A 17,007-nucleotide genomic window follows, 5' to 3' on the forward strand; every position below is an offset into this window, starting at 1 on the left:
CTTTTTAAGGCATTCTTCTCCTCATTGCCTTTTTGAGCCTCCTTTGCCATTTGAGTCAGTCTGTTTTTTAAGGTATTATTTTCTTCAGTCAGGCTGTTGACTCTCATTTCATAATTTTCTTGCATTGTTCTCATTTCTCTTCCCAATTTTTCCTCACTTCTCTTATCTGCTTCTTAAGGTCCTCTGTGGCCTGTAACCAGCTTGTATTTTCCTTTGAAGCTTTTGGTGCAGGGGTTCTGACTTCACTGATTTCCTCCTGTTCCATGCCTTACTCCTTCTTATCCCCAAAATAGGAGTATAATGTTGGGTTCTTCTGTCTGCTTTGTTTCCTTTGCCTGCTCATTTTGCCACTCAATGATTTGACTTTTGGGCTTTTTGCCACAGTAGGACTCTGCCACCAGACAGGGGAGTTTTCGTCCCAAACGCTGGGGTTTTCTCAGCTGCCGGAGGTATTAGATGGGTGCTCCCTCTGAGGTCTCCACACGCTCTGGCAAGCTGGACACACACCCCAGGACCTCCACCCTAGACTGCAATCCAGATCCAAGCAGGTTAAAGCAAGAGCGATTACCCCTCAGACTGGTGCTTGGTCCCCCTACACTCTGCAGGCCAGGAGCTGAAGCCACCACATGGCACTGGCAGGCTGTGCTGGCCTCTCAGCGGTTTCTTGCCCCGGGGGTAAAAGCCACGCACTCCCACTTACTGGGTCCCAAAGTCCAGACTGCACTGGCCTCTTACCTTGTCCTTCGCATCTATGTATTGATAAATCTGGAAACGGCCACAGCTGCTGCTAATCTGGAGTCCCTCTGGCTGGCAGCTGGTCAGGCCCGCCCTGGGGCTAAAGCCTGGGCATGGTGCTGGGCTCGGCTCCCAGAGTGCTGCGCTGGCTGATTCCTGCCTGCCTGCCGGGCTGTCCTCAGAGGGAGGTTAGCTTCTCTGTGTCATTTTGTGGGTTCTGCAGCTCCAAAATTTGTTTAGAGTCCCCTTTTTACATGGATTGGGGAGGGTGGAAGCCGGAGCCGCGGGAGGGTCGTGCTTCTACTCCGCCATCTTGGCTCCTCCCCCCGAGAATATCTTTTTCTAGAACTTCTCTTTATGTTACTCAGAATTGAACTTCTTTTAGTGATTTTTCATTTACGTTCTAGCCATGTATTATTTTCTTGGTTCTGCTTCTTTCATTATACATCTTGCCATACAAATCTTCCCATGTTTTTTGAATTCTTTGTATCCTTTCTTAACTGTGTCATAATATGCCATTACTATCTTATACCATAATTTGTTGTTGTTTGGGTGTTTTCACTTGTGTTCAACTCTTTGTTAACCCATTTGGGGATTTTCTTGGCCAACATATTGGAGTGGTTTGCCATTTCCTTCTCCAGTGCATTTTAGAGCAGGAAACTAACATAAACAGGATTAAATGACATACCCAGGGTCACACAGCTAGTCTCTCCTTTCCCTCCTTCCGCCAGATTTGAATTCGGAAAGATATGTCTTCCTGACTCCATTTCCAGCACTCTATCCACTGCCTTTGCTCTCTCTTCAAATTCCTTTGGGTATGTGCTTAGTAGAATTATTGGGTGAAAGGATATGAACAGCACAATTTTCTTCTGCGGCTACAAATTTAAATCTTGTACAGCTGGACTACTTCTTAACAAAACTAACAGTCTATCAGTCAGTGTTTGTCTGTTAGTAAGTATCTTACATAGATCTAATTTTAGCAATGAAAGCAATCTCAGTAATGGCTATTTAATACAAACCTGAGAAGGGATATACTCAGTGACATCCTTGTTTGAAGCCTTCCAAAGGATGGGACTCCACTACCCTTTTATAAATTTAATATATTTGATTCCCCCCCCATTACATATTAAAGCAATTTTTTTAACATTTAGGTGGGGGTTTTTTGTTTGTGTTTTTCGTTTTTAGTTCCAAATTCTGATTCTCTTGCTCTTCCTCCCTAATATGGTAAGCAATCAGATATAGTTTTATACATATGCAGTCAGGTAAAACATTTCCATATCAGACATTTTTTACAAGAAGACTTGAATGAAATAAAGGAACTGAAAAATAGCATGCTTCAGTCTGTTTTTAAGCAATATCAGTTCTTTTTCTGGAGGTAGATAGTGTGCATGATTAGTTCTTTGGGATTGTCTTGGATCATTATATTGGTGAGAATAGCTAAGTCATTCACAGTTCTCCAACTCACAATGTTGCTGTTACTGTGTACAATATTTTCCTAGGTCTGTTCACTTCACTTTGTATCAGCACATAAGTCTTCCTAGGTTTTTTCTGAAATCATCCTGCTTGTCATTTCTTGTAGCATGATAATGACTACATTACCTTTTTGAAAGACTTTTATCTTTGGATTGTTTTAATTATTAGGAAGATTTTCCTTAAATCAAGCTTAAATTTGCCTCTCTCCAACTACCAACCATTATTCTGAATTGTGTGCCCCTCCACGTAGAAAAAGGCTAATCTCTTTTCTGAATGAGAGCTTTTCAAAAACTTAAAAGTATAGTTGTCATACCAATAATCAGTTAAGATCTTTTTTAATATTGACTATTTTCATTGTCAATTATACAATCCAATTTCATGTCATCTGCAAATTTCATAAATTTCACCTATATCTTCATACATGAAAATTGACAAAAATGTTAGAACTATGTGCAGATCCTTAAGCCTTTCCACTGCAAATGGAAAGTCTTAGTGAAATTATATTTTGTTTTGCTTCTTGTTTAATTTCTCCTCTTGATCATGGATATTTTCTTTGAACTATGCAAAATCAGTAATATTGGTTGCATAATTCCATGGGCATACTGACATATATTTTTTCTTCTGTTTGGTACAGAAGCTTTAACCTCTTATTTTTCTGACCTGGGCCAATTTGTCCCACCTTTGGCAGCCTGGTGGCCTTCTGCTTCCAGGGTCTCATCAAGTTAGTGCCAGACTTAGTGTAGTAACCTGAGCAGTTTTAACCTTATTGCAGCTTAAGCAGTAGCCTTAATGAACTTGAGCAATCCAGCAGCCTCAGCCTGTGCAGCAGCAGGGACTACAGACATGTCCCATGGCAGCAAGGCCATTAGTCTACTTACACAGTTTGTGATAGGTAGTCCTTGTTAGTTTATTTATCTATAGCTATTTACATATCTCATTTGTAGTAATATGAGGCAGCACTAGGCAAAAATGCTATTATAATTTTTTTCCCTTAAAAAGAAGAGTTTTTTCTGCTTCCAGATTCAGAATATTAAACAGACAAACAGCGCTCTCAAAGAAAAACTTGATGGTGGAATAGAACAATATAGACTTCCAGAGGTAAAACTGTTAATACTGTCACTTCTCAATAGCCTTGTCATATCTACTATGTAAAGTATTTAGTCTATTATTCCTGGTCATCAATTTGGGTAGGGGGAGAGGATAAGTCTAACATTCCAATATTTTAAGATCTTGTATTGAAAAAAAAGTGAAAATTCAGTTAATCTCTCAGAGTTCCAAGTATAAATGGGCTAATAATGACTTATTCTGATGACATTTAGGTTATTCAGAAGTTTAATGCACGTTGGACCACAGAAGAACAGCTTCTTGCTGTACAAGGTATGGAAGGAGTTATATTGTATATTTTTGCTTTGCAAGATATAAAAGTTGACTTAATAACATTAGTCTGACTGCATGGGTATTAGAACTAGTTTACTTGTGAATCTTTGGACCAGTGATGAAATCCAAAAAGAAAATAGATATCATATTGTCACTGATTCTTGGAACCTTTGAATGGAGATTAAATTTTGGATTCTTGTATTTTGAGTACCTACCTATGTATCTTCAGTTTAAATTCATAGAAACTTGTCTTTCTCCAGAAGATACTACATCCCTGACAGGCCTTTCCAATACAGGGTGTACTTTTCATGTGTCCTTCCAACAGACATGCACCTTCTTCCCTCCCTCCCCCCACAATATAAAAAGCTGATAACATCACATAATCCTAACTATTGAACTGGAATGGATCTTAGAGACTAGATAGGCAATACCTCAATTTGCAAATGAGGAAACTCATGCCCAAAACAGTTATTTTGCATAAATTCACAGGAGTAGTAAATAGCAAAGATTGAAAATATTCACTGCCACTTCATAACCCTCCGTCTGCCACCGTTTGCTATCCTCTCCTTTGAAGTTTCCATGTTTCTATACCAGTCATGTTTTTTTATTTCTATAAACTACCAGTATCCTGTACACTGTGTTTTCTTGAGAATGTCAATGTCTAAGTCTGATCTAGCCCTTGTTTTAAAATTTGTGAGTTTCATTATATTTTTAATGCCTCTTAAATATCCTGGCCTCTCAGTTCACCAACCTTAACTACCATCATTCCATTTCAGCTACCCACAGAGTTAGTGATACCTTCTCCAATATTAGCTTCTTGTCTTTATGTCTCCCCCTTTAAATTTGTTCTTCATATTTACTGTGACTTGAATCTTCTTAGTCTTTCCTGTTTTCTCACTCTATCACCTATTCTTCTGGTCTAAGTTTCTCCATTCAGTCTCAACTTTATACCCTTATTCCTTGTCCACTTGTCCTTTTGCTATTAATATTTTGCGTTAATATTGATTCTATCATGCATCCTACATTTATTCTTCCAAATTACTTATTTTCTTAAGCCCCTATATACTACCCTTTCCCTTTTGACTCAGGACTTAGTTTCCTACTTTCTTAAGAAAATTGTGGTCCTTTCATTGAGGGAAAGGTAGCCCTTTTCCTTGCTAAAGCCCACCACACTGCTCCTGCCTATGATTTCTTTGGGGAATTTCTCCCTTCCTCCCCTCCCCTGACCCTGGCTTCCCCTCAGACCGTTGTTTTATATTTCTTGGCTCTTTAATTGCCAGACTCAGGGGAGGGTGGGGGGAGGATCTGGGTCTGTTTACTATCTCCACTTAATTACCAAATTTTCATTTCTCAAGATTTTATAACTTTTTTTTTTGGACAATCCTTCTTTGAAATTGTTCCTTTGAAATTATTAATATTGATTATCTGCTAAATCCACTGGTCTGTTCTTCGTATCTTTTCTTTGCTGCTTTTGGCACTATTAAACACTGAAAATCCTTCTTCCCTCACATTGTTTCCTTTAGCTTTGATATGAGCCTTCCTCCTTTGGTTTCATTGACATCACCCTTTCTTGGTTTTACCCTTACCTTTCTGACCAGATTTGTCTCATTATCCATATGCTACCTCCTAATCATAGATGTCCCCTAAAGTGGTCCTTGTTTCTCTTTATATACTTTGTTTTGATGGTTTCATTAGCCCCTCTGGGATCAAATATCTATGTACATGTATATGATTCCTCATTCTACCTAGTTTTTATATAAAATGTGCATATTTTATATTTCATAACTCCCATCCTGCAATTTCAGTAAGCTTCTTGATGGCATAAACTATTTTGAGTTGTTTTTTCCCCTTATGTTCAGTGCTTTGCAACACCCCTTATATTGTAAGTGCTTGATAAATATTTGCCAAATTTAAACCCTTCTTGTGGTGGTCTTCTGACAGATTTCAGTTATCTTATGAATGGTCAGATAGTATGAAAGCCATTCTCCTGGTTGACGTAAGTCCACACTGTGTTCTAATTTGTAAATCTAGCAGTCTGGTTTTTGTAACCAGAATAGGATACTTGATAGGCCCACTACCTTTCAAATTTTCATCTATCTAATGATATTTGAACACCAAAGGAATTTGTGTTTTCATCAGTGTGGGCACTCATTTCACTGAATCATAATCCTTCTATGTCTTTTATGAGTTGTGGTAGAAGTTATCACTTGGTTACCAACCTCTTTTTATGATCCTCTCTGAGTTTACTTTGATTTATTCTTGGGTAACAGGTAGTCCAGATCCACATTCAAAGCCATTTTCACTTCTTAAGACTTGTATGAATTTGTCTAGACTTCAAGAATCCAAGTGCCACATTTTAGAGGTTCCTGTACAATAGTAAGCAAAGTAAATAAAGTGGAGGAAAGACTTTTCTCCAGTCTTTGTGAGGGTTTTCTCTTAGTATTATACATTCTCTACTGAGGGTGGGTGTGATATGGAATATTATTTTTCTTTGGCACTAAATAAAGTGACTTTTTAATTCTTTAGCAATCAGGAAATATGGCCGAGATTTTCAGGCGATTTCAGATGTCATTGGAAACAAATCAGTGGTACAAGTGAAAAACTTTTTTGTAAACTACCGACGCCGCTTCAACATAGATGAAGTTTTACAGGAATGGGAGGCAGAACATGGCAAAGAAGAGACCAATGGAACCAGTACCCAGAAACCTATAAAGTCCCCAGATAATCCCATTAAAATACCTGAAGAAGAGGAGGAGGTAAATCTATAGCCTAAAATCTGACTCTTTTCTTTGACAACAAATGTCCAAATCATTTTCTAATGTTTTTGAGATTTTGACAATAGAAGTATTTTTATCCTTAAGTTACAATGAAAGTAATAGCATCTTACATTTTATAGTACTTTAAGAGTTGCAAAGTACTTTCCTCATTAACATGTAAATTAGGTGTATCAGTAATTTGATATTTTGTACATACTATAGAATAGAGTGTTTCCACTTTATATATCCTCCAGTCAGTTTTGAGTCACCTTTGTGTGAATAATGTGCAATACAGATTCTGTGGCAGTTTTTGATCATTTTTTAGCTTTTCTGGTTAGCATAGGTCACATATTTCTATCAGGCTTGTAGGACCTGTTATGTAGTAAGCACTTTTATTCTACTTCTAAGGTTTATTGATTGGTTGAGTTCCTCACAACAGTTGAGACAGAGGGAAGGGGAAGATTCCTCCCTTGGACCTAGAGTGAAGTAGCAGTGACCTTGCAAATGACCTCCATGGTCCTTGACCTGGAGGGCCACCATATCATGGATTTCTATACCCTGGCCTGAAGACAAAACAACTAGATGTGTAGATGGCAGCAAAAGTTGAGGAAATCAAAGCTCAGAGAGATTAAATTGTGTTATTATGAGCAGTATTAAGTCATTGTCATCTAAATAATGAGTGATCTCACTTTTTTTTAGCAACAGATATTTACCCTCTATGTTTCTGGGAAAAGGTATATGTGAGACAAAACATAAAACTTAAATTGTTCCACTCTTTAATCTTCCTGCACCTGTTAGTTGCCCTCATTATGACTTTCAACCCTTCCATTCTTCCTTTCTGTTAACACTGTTTTGACCTCACTTCTCTCCCTGACACCTTGAGACAGCAAGGTAGTATAGTTGATAAAACACTGGGCAAAGGTTCCCAAAATGGGTGATACTACCCCCCTTGGGGGGGTGAGGTGGGGTGCTGGAATGTTTGGAATGATCAGGTGCAGTTGGGGGTGCTGAATAAAAATAAGGGAGTGGTGGAAGCATAAGGAAAGAAGGGAAGAAAATTTTGAAAAACCATACATGTTTCATGTGTTGTGTTAACAGTTAAAGTTGTAGCTATTACATTATTTTGCAAATAAACACACAGAGTGCAAGTTATAACCAATCAGTGGTCAAGTCTGCTGACAGGTCTTAATAAGCAGGTGTTGGCAGGAGAGTGTGTCACACACATTGTCAGAAAGCATAAATTTACAATAAATTATTAAATTAAAAGTTTAACTGCTAAAGAAAACAGATTTCCTGGGGGGGGAGTGCTGAATAAATTTTTTGAAAAGGGGGTGGTAGACCAAATAAGTTTGGAAACCTCTGGCTTACAGTCTAGAAGACCTGAATTCAAATATAACTTCAGGCACTTAATGGCTACGTGACCCTGGCAAATTATCTAACCTCTGGCAGCCTCAGTTTCCTCAACTGTAAAATGGGGATCGTGATAACAACTAACTCACCCGATTGTTGGGTCAAGTAAGATAATATTTATAAAGTGCTTACTTGGCATAACTAATGCCTGGCAAGCAGTAGGAGCTTACCTTCCCTATCTCAAAAATTCCCTCTTGGCTTTGCTTTGCTATGTCCTGAAATTGTTGTCCTGTCTCTGTCTTAAGGCAGCTAAGTCTCATGGCCAGTAGAAAGCTGGGCTTGTAGACCCAAGTTCAAATCTAGTCTCAGGTGCTTACTAGCTGTGTGACTTTGGGTAAGTCACTTAACATCTTTTTACCTCAGTTTCCTCAACTATAAAATGGGGGTAATTTTAGTACCTATCTTGCAAGATTGTTCTGAGGATCAAATGAGATAATTTATAAAGTGCTTGGCACAGTCCTATCATATAATAGATGCTATAAAAATGCTAGCTTTTATATTAATTATCTTCCCCTTCACTGCCAAACTTAGCTTCAATTTCCTTACCATTCCTTTTACCACTTGGTGGCTTCTGTCCACTATTGTACTTATCAAGTCTTAGTGATTCCTTCTCTGCAGTATTGGAATTGAGTCCCTCCTTTCCTTTCTAATCCTAAACCTGTGCTAGTTCAGGACATTGCTTCTTGCCCAGACTGTTATAATGCCCTCCTAACTGATTTTACTGCCTTTTTCCTATCCAATTGCTTGGTTACGTTTACTAATGAATTGATCTGAACATAACCTTTACTCAAAAACCTTCAATGGCTCCCTGTTGTCTAGCCAAAGTATCAAGAGTTTACTTACTCTTGGGAGGTGAAAGGGGGTGAAAGGAAGATTTTCATGGATTGGAGAAAATAAATTTTTTTAAAAGAAAAAACTACTTTTTCCTGACATTCAAGCCTCTATAATCTGGTTGCTACCTATCTTGTTTCAGATTGCCTTCTAGCCACCCTGGACTACTTTCCGTCTCCTGTCCCTCTTTATTCAGGTTACAAAATGTGGGACCAAGAATGTCCATCAAGTAGGTCTCTGCTCTGAATTTTTCCCATCATCTGGTGCCTTTCACTATATGTTCTCAGCTTAACAAAGGATTTCATGTACAAGGATGAAGTATGTTATTCAGAAGGATGTTGGGAATAGGAAAAAATGAGAACCTTGAAAATTATCATACAGACAATTCTTGTTTTATGCAATTTGATTTTATGTAAAAATTCTGAAAGAAGTCTGTATTCCAAAAACAACCTATGTTAACTTTACAGTATAGTACAATACAGTACTGTGCTTTCTCTCTGTTCTTGCCTCTCTGCTCACTGCTCAATGGCCTTCCAGCCATTTTCGCCCCACCAAAAAAACCCTGAAATCCAAACAAACCCTCTAAGGGAAAAGAGAACAAGAGAAGCAGAGAACCCACCAATACCAGATCAGGGGCTTGGATTAAGACCTCTGGCTCTGAGAGAGGAGACCTTTGCCCTGCTATGCCCACCTACATGTTCAGCCCCCTTCTGGGCCCTGCTTTATATCTATTTTTTGTCCTTCTTTGCTCAGGTAACATGTCTGTCCCTGACCCTGTGTCCTTGAACCATGTGGCAATCCTTTCTCCACCCCTACTCCCACCCCCATCCCATAGTGCAGCCCCTACCAGCAAATTCACATTATATAGAAATTGCTTTATATAGAAGTCTATGGAAGAGTATACTTAAATAAAATGAAAATTGTCTTAGTAGCTTACATTTATATAGTGCTTTTATAGTTAGAAATTTTTTAGAATCATTTCATCTTGTTTATTCTCACAGTAATTATAGAGGTAGAGAAGGGTAAGTATGGCTGTAAAATATAGTTTGAGAGTAAAACTTACAATATATGTTAAGGAAATACATCAGACCACTGGGAGATAACTAGCTTTATTTTATAAAGGGAAGAAACCAAAGCTCTTAAGTTAATTGACTTGCTTAAGCTCATACAAATAGTAACTGACAGGATCAGTACTCCTTAAACTTAGATTTTCTTACTCTCGATTAGTGTTCTTTCTACCACAAAGGCAGTATGATATGTAAAGAATGAGTCCTGAACATGGGCATCATAAAACCATCTCTGAATTAACACTTTTAATATCAATTTCCTCATGAGGAAATCATATTTATATAATTTGCCATAAAGGATCAGTGGATATTATTATTGGATATAATAGCATGTTAATGCTTTTGAAATAATCTAGTCCAATCATGGCAATTTACAGATGAGAAAAGTTAACTTGGTTCAAATCATATAAGTAGTTAATGGTAAAACTGGAATTAAAACCCAGGTTACTTATTGTCCAGTCTAATATATTCTCTATTATACCATATTTCTTTACCCCATTCCCAGTACAGTCTTGCTCCAGAAGACAAGCTTCACCTCCATTCCATAAGGGAGCCAGGGAGTTTTATTTTTAACCCATCTTATGGTTATCTTTCATTGGCATGATGTTTCCAAAAATCAGAGTCCAAATTTATTTCTTTGGGGCCTCAGTTTCTTCATCTGTATTAAGTGGACAATAATTCCTGTATGCCTTGCTTGAAGAAGTATTGTGATAATCAAATCATCTAACTGAAAGCAAAATACTAAACAAATTTTAAACGATGGTATTTCAACAAGTTTAATTTATTTAGCAGACCAGCTTTTCCTCATTGTTCACTAACTTGAACTTGGGTTTAAAATGTTCCTGTAGATAGGATGACTGTATTGAGCATTTGAGCTCATCTTCCCAATTTCATACAGGAATTTCTTCGTTATTTGATGCAGGTAATATCTTTCCCTTTCTTTAAAAAAAAATTGATAAATTTGGTTTTGCCACAGAAGATAAATCCAGATTCTCAAGACAACCTACAAAATATAGCCTCCCAAACAGTTAAACAAAACAGTATAAAAGAATGATTATGACTCTAATTACCTGAGATTCCTCTTTTGTTGAAGAGTGTTTTTTAGTTTTAATGAGTTTTTTAACCAATGTTTGTTTTACTTTTGGCCATTTGTTGAAGACAATGTCTTCATATACGTGGTTGCAGTAATTATGTATTTTATTTGATTTTTAAATAGGTTTTTTGTCTCTTTTTAATAATTCCTTTTCCCTTACATCACTAAAAAATGAAGATGAATTTCCTTTTCTCTCCCCATTATACTAATAATTCCCCTCAGTTTTTCCACTTTTGCATTAATTTACATGAAGAAATTACTCAGCTATTTTAGTTGCCCTTAGGAGACTGAAGGTCATATGTTCTGATGCCATTTTGAACCTTTCCAGGGTCAAGCCTGGAAAAAAGCTGCTTCAGAAGGGAAATGAAAGACAAAAAATTCCACCTTATCATGTCTACCCTTTGCCTTTGGTGGGCTTAGCACAATTCATTGCTTTGGGTAGGACGTACTGGGGCTGTCAATAGTAGAGTAGCATAGGAGGAGGGAAAAGTCTATTATACAATCTGTTTTTAGAATTGTACAAATAGTGGACAATAGATCAGTCCTAGTTTTAATTAAAAAGCCATTTTCCTTCAAGGTTCAGAAGGAACTGATTGATTGATCACTAGGTCTCTAGCCTAATACAGAAGAGGTAATGAAGTAAAAGTTTTAAATCCCTTGAAATCCCGGTGTTGAGTTCCTAATAATATACCACCATACCTTTTCCATAGTCAAGGAGGAAAAACAATAGATTGTCATTTAGGAGGAGGATCTTAGAAACTACCCAGTCCAAATCTCTCATTTGTGGCAGGAAAGGCTCAATGTAATATAAGAAGGCACTTGATTTAGATTTAGGACCTGTGTTCATATGTTGTCTTTGCTTTTTTTTTCCCCATGTTTGGAGCGGGAGGAAGGGCAGTTGGGATTAAGTGACTTGCCCAAGGTCACATGGCTAGTAAGTGTTAAGTGTCTGAGGCCAAATTTGAACTCAGGTCCTCCTGACTCCAGAGCTGGTGCTGTCTTCACTGCGCCACTTAGCTGCCCCTTGGCTTTGCTTTTTGATGCCCATATGAACCTGAGCAAGTCACTTTCCCACTCCATGTCTCAGTTTTCTCATTTGTAAATTGAAGATATTAGACTGAATGGGGCATTTCTGAGGTCTAGTCCAGCTACTGAAACCCTGAGACAGAAGGGGACTTGGCAATTGGAAGCAGAAGCAAGATAAGTACTAAGGTCTCCAATTCTCTATCCACTGTTTTTTCCCTTTTAATATTTACAGGTAATAAAAAAAATTTAGGATGACTTGTAATTAGAGGAAAAGGAGTTTGTTAAAATGAGTAGCTTTTTCATGCAGTCAACTTAGGATCTCTTGACTTAGCTAGAAAAAGTTTGTGATATTTTGAATAAGTTGTTAATAATTTGAAGTAGATCAGATGGGCCAGTGGTTTCCTTAAATTAATTTTCCCATATTATTCAGGTGTTACTAGTTGTATGACCCATGAAAAATTGCTAAATCTCTTTTAGCCTCAGTTTCCTTATTGGTAAGGTTATAATAAAATCAAGTAAATGTGTGTAAAAGTACTTTGTAAACCTTAAAAGTCGAATTGTATGTATCAGCTGTTATTATTAGTTTTGTTGCTGTTATCCAAGGTCATACAGTTAGATGGGAACCTTGATTTCCTGACCCTTTCTACTGTGCTACTTTTCTTACAGTGATGCCCATGTAGTTGTTTTGTCTAATACTTGATTTTCTCCTCCTCTACAGGCTACTTCTGTTCTGGACGTCAGATATGCATCCGCTTCATGAAAGACTTGAGTAGCTTAGAATAATTTGCGTTAACTACTGTTATCCAAGATATCAGGTATTACCGAACCTCAGACAGCCATCTGCATCATACCTATGTGGACAAGCAGCTATTACCAAAAAAGGCAAACACTTCCAGTCCTGTGCTGCAACTGCCTTAATTCTTTGCTCATTCCTCTGCATTGCCTCCACTTCCCAGTTTGCTTTTTGTTTCATCGGTACCTGCCTGAACACTGGGGGAAATCACCATATCCCACATAACTTGTGGGTTTGTTTTTGAACTGTCTCCATAAGTAGGAGCTACTCTCCCAACAGTCTCACAGCAATCAGCAGGGAGTGGAAGAGGGAGAAGAGTCAGCTCAGAAGGTCTAACTCTGTATTGCCTGTAATCTTTGCTTTGTGCATATTGTAATTATAATAGTGACACTCTTAGCTTTCCAGGAAGAGCCTCCTATTCATTTTTGAGTTGACTGACCACCCAGACATCATGCTTCCTCTGAAAACATAGTCTGTGTTTGTAAACTGCATAGTGACTTTTTAGTGCTCAGCGTTCCAATGCCGTTCATGATCTCCTTAACTTAGGTCCCAATGATGGTTTATAATTATTAGACCATAATGGTTTAATGCAGGTGTCTCTTTTAAGCCAATCCCTAATCTATATTGGTGGAAAACTCACTGCTAGTGAACAGACCAGCCTGGGTTACTATAGCTTCAAGGTTTGGTTGAGTAAAGTGCCACCACTCTCATAATTTTGCATTGTAACCCTGGTCAGGCACACCTTCCCCTATACTATACACCCTACCTTTCTCAGTACCCCTTAGAGATTGAATCCAAACAACTTTATCTGGTGCTCATCCATTTGGAATTGGTGCCTTTCACATTTGGCATCCATATGACCATTATGCTTCAATGTCATCTTCTTTCCTTAAAGCTTGCTGCTTGCCAAAGATGATTGTATTTATGAGTTGTGGCAAGCATAAGTGTGCTTGCCATAGATTCTGACAGGAGCACAGATTTAGAATTTCTCCATATTTATGAGTGGTCGAGTGGCTGGTGACTACTTCATGAAAGCTCACTGCACTTCCCTTTCTTCTTTGTACAACTTGCCTCTCAATCACAACCTGCTTTGTGTAGCTATGCACCAACATGCGGTAACAAAAATTACACATGGGTCAAAGTGTAGAGTGTAGAAATGGTTGGTCAGCTTTTTGATCTAACAAGACAGTGATAGAAGAAATATATTCCATGGTAGTGTGATAATGCCTTTTGATTGGACTGCTAAAACATGTCTAACCAAGGCTCTAAGATTTGGAGAATAGATTTTTTTTTTAACCAGGCCTTGTGTTTGCAAAGGTGGATGAGGAGCAGACTAGCAAGCCACAGATTCAGATCCGTGTTAAATTCAGCCTGCATTTTTCTAGGTAATACTTTTTCCTAGCATCATCAAGTTTGATTTCTAGTTTCTGTTTTCAATACCAAAAACAAAAAAATGCTTGCCAGATGCTTTAAGGTACAATATCCTTCTTAAGAACTTAAAATATGCAATTAAAATTGGATGTGTGTTTTAAGTCCCTCTGTGCACCTTGCTTTTTTAAGCTAATTGATCCTCTGTTTAGGAAGAGGGTCACCTGGGAACTGTAGATTTTTAGAAGTGTTTCTAGAGAAAGAGTACTCAAGTACAGAAGTCAGAGGAAAGAGAATGTTTTCTTTTCCTTTTTGCACCTAAACAAGGTCTGTATATTGTTTAATGGAGCCTATTGAGGAAATCAGAGGAGGAAAGATGAGAGGGGCAGCAACTGGTTGCATTATGACAGTGGGAGTAGAACAACACTAGAATGACCTTTTAAAAAAACAACAACAGCCAGCCTGCTGCTGAATTAGGGAATTGGCAGGGATGGTGTAGGGAAGAAGAATCAAGGGACAATTTTGCACATCTTTCCAAAGCAACAACACATGCTTTCTCTATGCTAATGGCAGCACATCAGCAACTTTTGCTGCAGGGACTTTCTTGGCCTTGCCAAAAAACTAATTTCTCCTACCACAGATATTCTGATAAAGAAATAGTTCCTTATGGCAGTGCTTTGGAAGCCAGATGCTATTGCCTGTAATTTAGAATGGCAAGCAGGTCAATACCACCAGATCTTTAATCTTTAGTGAATTAGGCTCCAGTCTTGTCAAGCTACTATTCATGTTTCCTAGCAGCTAAGTTTTGGCACACTCCCTAAGGTATAATAAATAGCATATAATTTTCATTTGATAGAAAGAGGGAAAAAAAATAAGTGACCCATCTTTGCTTGACTGCTGCCATGATAGCTATATACATAAGATAGCACTGTATTTTTACCTTTGATTTTCATTACACTGTCTTTGCAATGATGTTTTAAATGTAAGAAATCACTTAGCTTTAAAAGCTAAGCAGTTTGGTCTTATTTATATTAAGACCCATTTTAATGGATCAAGAATTATTGCATCACATGGTGGCATTCAGACGTATGAGAGTCTGCAATGATAACTGCAGAAGATGTAATGTTCACTTAAATTTTGTTTTCTTAAAAATTATCAATGTGAATGTCATAATTATATAAATTTTTGTGGAAATGGGGATTTATTTCTCCTAATTATAAGTTATTGTGCAAAATATAGTATCATTAAAGCAAATGATAGTTTAACTTTTAGTTTAGAATCCCTCAGAGATATAAAATGTATTACATATGCATAAGCAAATTACGTTTGTTTTATTTAATTTTTCATAGGTGTGTAAAGTACTAGGTAAAGTTTTTGTCCACTTAACCATTAAAACACCTCGTTACTTGAATATTGTGTTAACTGTTCCTGAAACACAGTGATCAATTTTGTAATATAGCTCTCTTAACCAAGGAAATGACTATGCCTCAGTTGTGCTTAATAGTTGAGCAGTTGTGGACAATTACAGTATATGCTCTCGTCCACAGGAGCCATAGGTTAGTATATATAACACAACCACTGTGTTGTGTCTTGATAAGTTCATACCAATAAAGATACTGATTTCCTGATAGTTATTTGTAAAAGTTTTCAACCCAGAGGATCCCCTTAATGGTCACATAAGCCTCTAATCTACAGAAGGTCATTGGGTTTTAAAACTCTAACCATGGTGTTCAAACTAATTTTTAAAATGTCCTTTAAAAAGTTCTCTTAACTATACCACTTAAATATACTCATCGTCACTTTAAATTTAAACTGTGCCCTTTATTTGTCTTTCTAACTATCTGATATACTGTTGGTATAATTGCACACCAAATATGAGCCAAACAGTGCATTACAGCTCACTGGGCCACTGCTAGGTGAGCCCAGAGCAGCCATGGACTCCTCAATTGAGCCAAGGCCCTACATACGGCGCCAACCAGAAATAAAGAGCCTCTCAATTTCCCCTGTTCTAAAGTCTATTGATGAATGACCTAGGATTCAAGCTTTTAAAACAAAATTAATCCCTATTCTCTTTATTGACTTGAGGTAGTCTTTAGCTAGTCTGATGCTGATGATCTCATGCAGGGGCCTAATTGCCTACAATCTTTCAGCCACTCCCTGGATTTGTGGAGCTTTTTCTGTTGATCGTGAAGCACAATTGCAGTAACAGTTCAGAAGAAGGAAGGTCAGTATAGTCTATGCATGTTGTATAATAATGAGTGTTTACAGTCATATTCTCTGAAGATGAAAATTTATACTGGATTGTATAGTATTATTCCATTATGTAGATTTTATCAATTTTGTTAAGTGCTTTTAGACAGCTTAAAAAGTTTTTCAAGATTTTAAAAGATGTATAAGGTTAAGTTTGCAAATATAATGGAAATGCTGTATAGCTTTTGAAGTGATAAATTACACGTTGGAATTTTAAAGTATGTTGTAATAATGCTGTTGTAAGTAATATTTTAACGTCTCTTGGTCTTGTTTTTTTTATTATTATTCAGCACATTTATTGTGGTGAATGTTCATAGCATTATAAACTTGCTAAGCCATTGAAAGGTAAAAGGTAACTTTTGTTTTTCTGATTATCATTTTATTGTAAATGAAATTATAGTGGAGATTGAAAAATTCATTTGTGAAATTCTGTATAATTCAGTTTTTTCTATGATTTGCTATGTTTGCTGATATCAAATAAAACCTTTTCAAGCCATGGATGTAATAAAACCTGGAGTAAAACCACCTCTCCCCTGCAACGAAATTGTTCTAAACTGGTGTTTTCTGTTTCTAGATTTGGTCTTGGTATTGGCAAGGACGTAGTTTATCTAAAAATAATCATCCCTGGAAATTAGTTGGCCCTTTTTTAGGCCTTTTACAAGATCTTTATTGACCCTCTTGTCCTCATTTTTAATCCCTTCCTGAGATAAAGAAATCAAATATGTTTGGGTTCTACCTGTATGCACATTTATTTCTAAAGTTTCTTCAATTGGGGTATTTGATCAGGAAGAAAATCTCACTTTTTCCAAGAGTAGTTAGTTCCATGTT

The 17,007-nt window shown here is 37.3% G+C and overlaps 1 protein-coding gene across 1 annotated transcript in view; it reads left to right on the forward strand.

The window, feature by feature from the left end:
- Positions 1 to 16,723, forward strand: part of RCOR1 (REST corepressor 1) — a 138,790-nt gene extending 122,067 nt beyond the window's left edge. The window contains exons 9-12 of the mRNA XM_069103748.1: positions 3,229 to 3,306; positions 3,528 to 3,585; positions 6,112 to 6,341; positions 12,487 to 16,723. Of these exons, the coding sequence (XP_068959849.1) occupies positions 3,229 to 3,306; positions 3,528 to 3,585; positions 6,112 to 6,341; positions 12,487 to 12,528 (408 nt within the window). The 3' untranslated portion in view covers positions 12,529 to 16,723. The remainder of the gene's footprint in view (positions 1 to 3,228; positions 3,307 to 3,527; positions 3,586 to 6,111; positions 6,342 to 12,486) is intronic.
- Positions 16,724 to 17,007: the final 284 nt, after the last annotated feature.

This window comes from Petaurus breviceps, unplaced genomic scaffold (assembly GCF_028583685.1).
Source record: "Petaurus breviceps papuanus isolate PSGF00001 unplaced genomic scaffold, PetGlider_PUasm1.0 64, whole genome shotgun sequence".
Taxonomy (NCBI): Eukaryota; Metazoa; Chordata; class Mammalia; order Diprotodontia; family Petauridae; genus Petaurus; species Petaurus breviceps.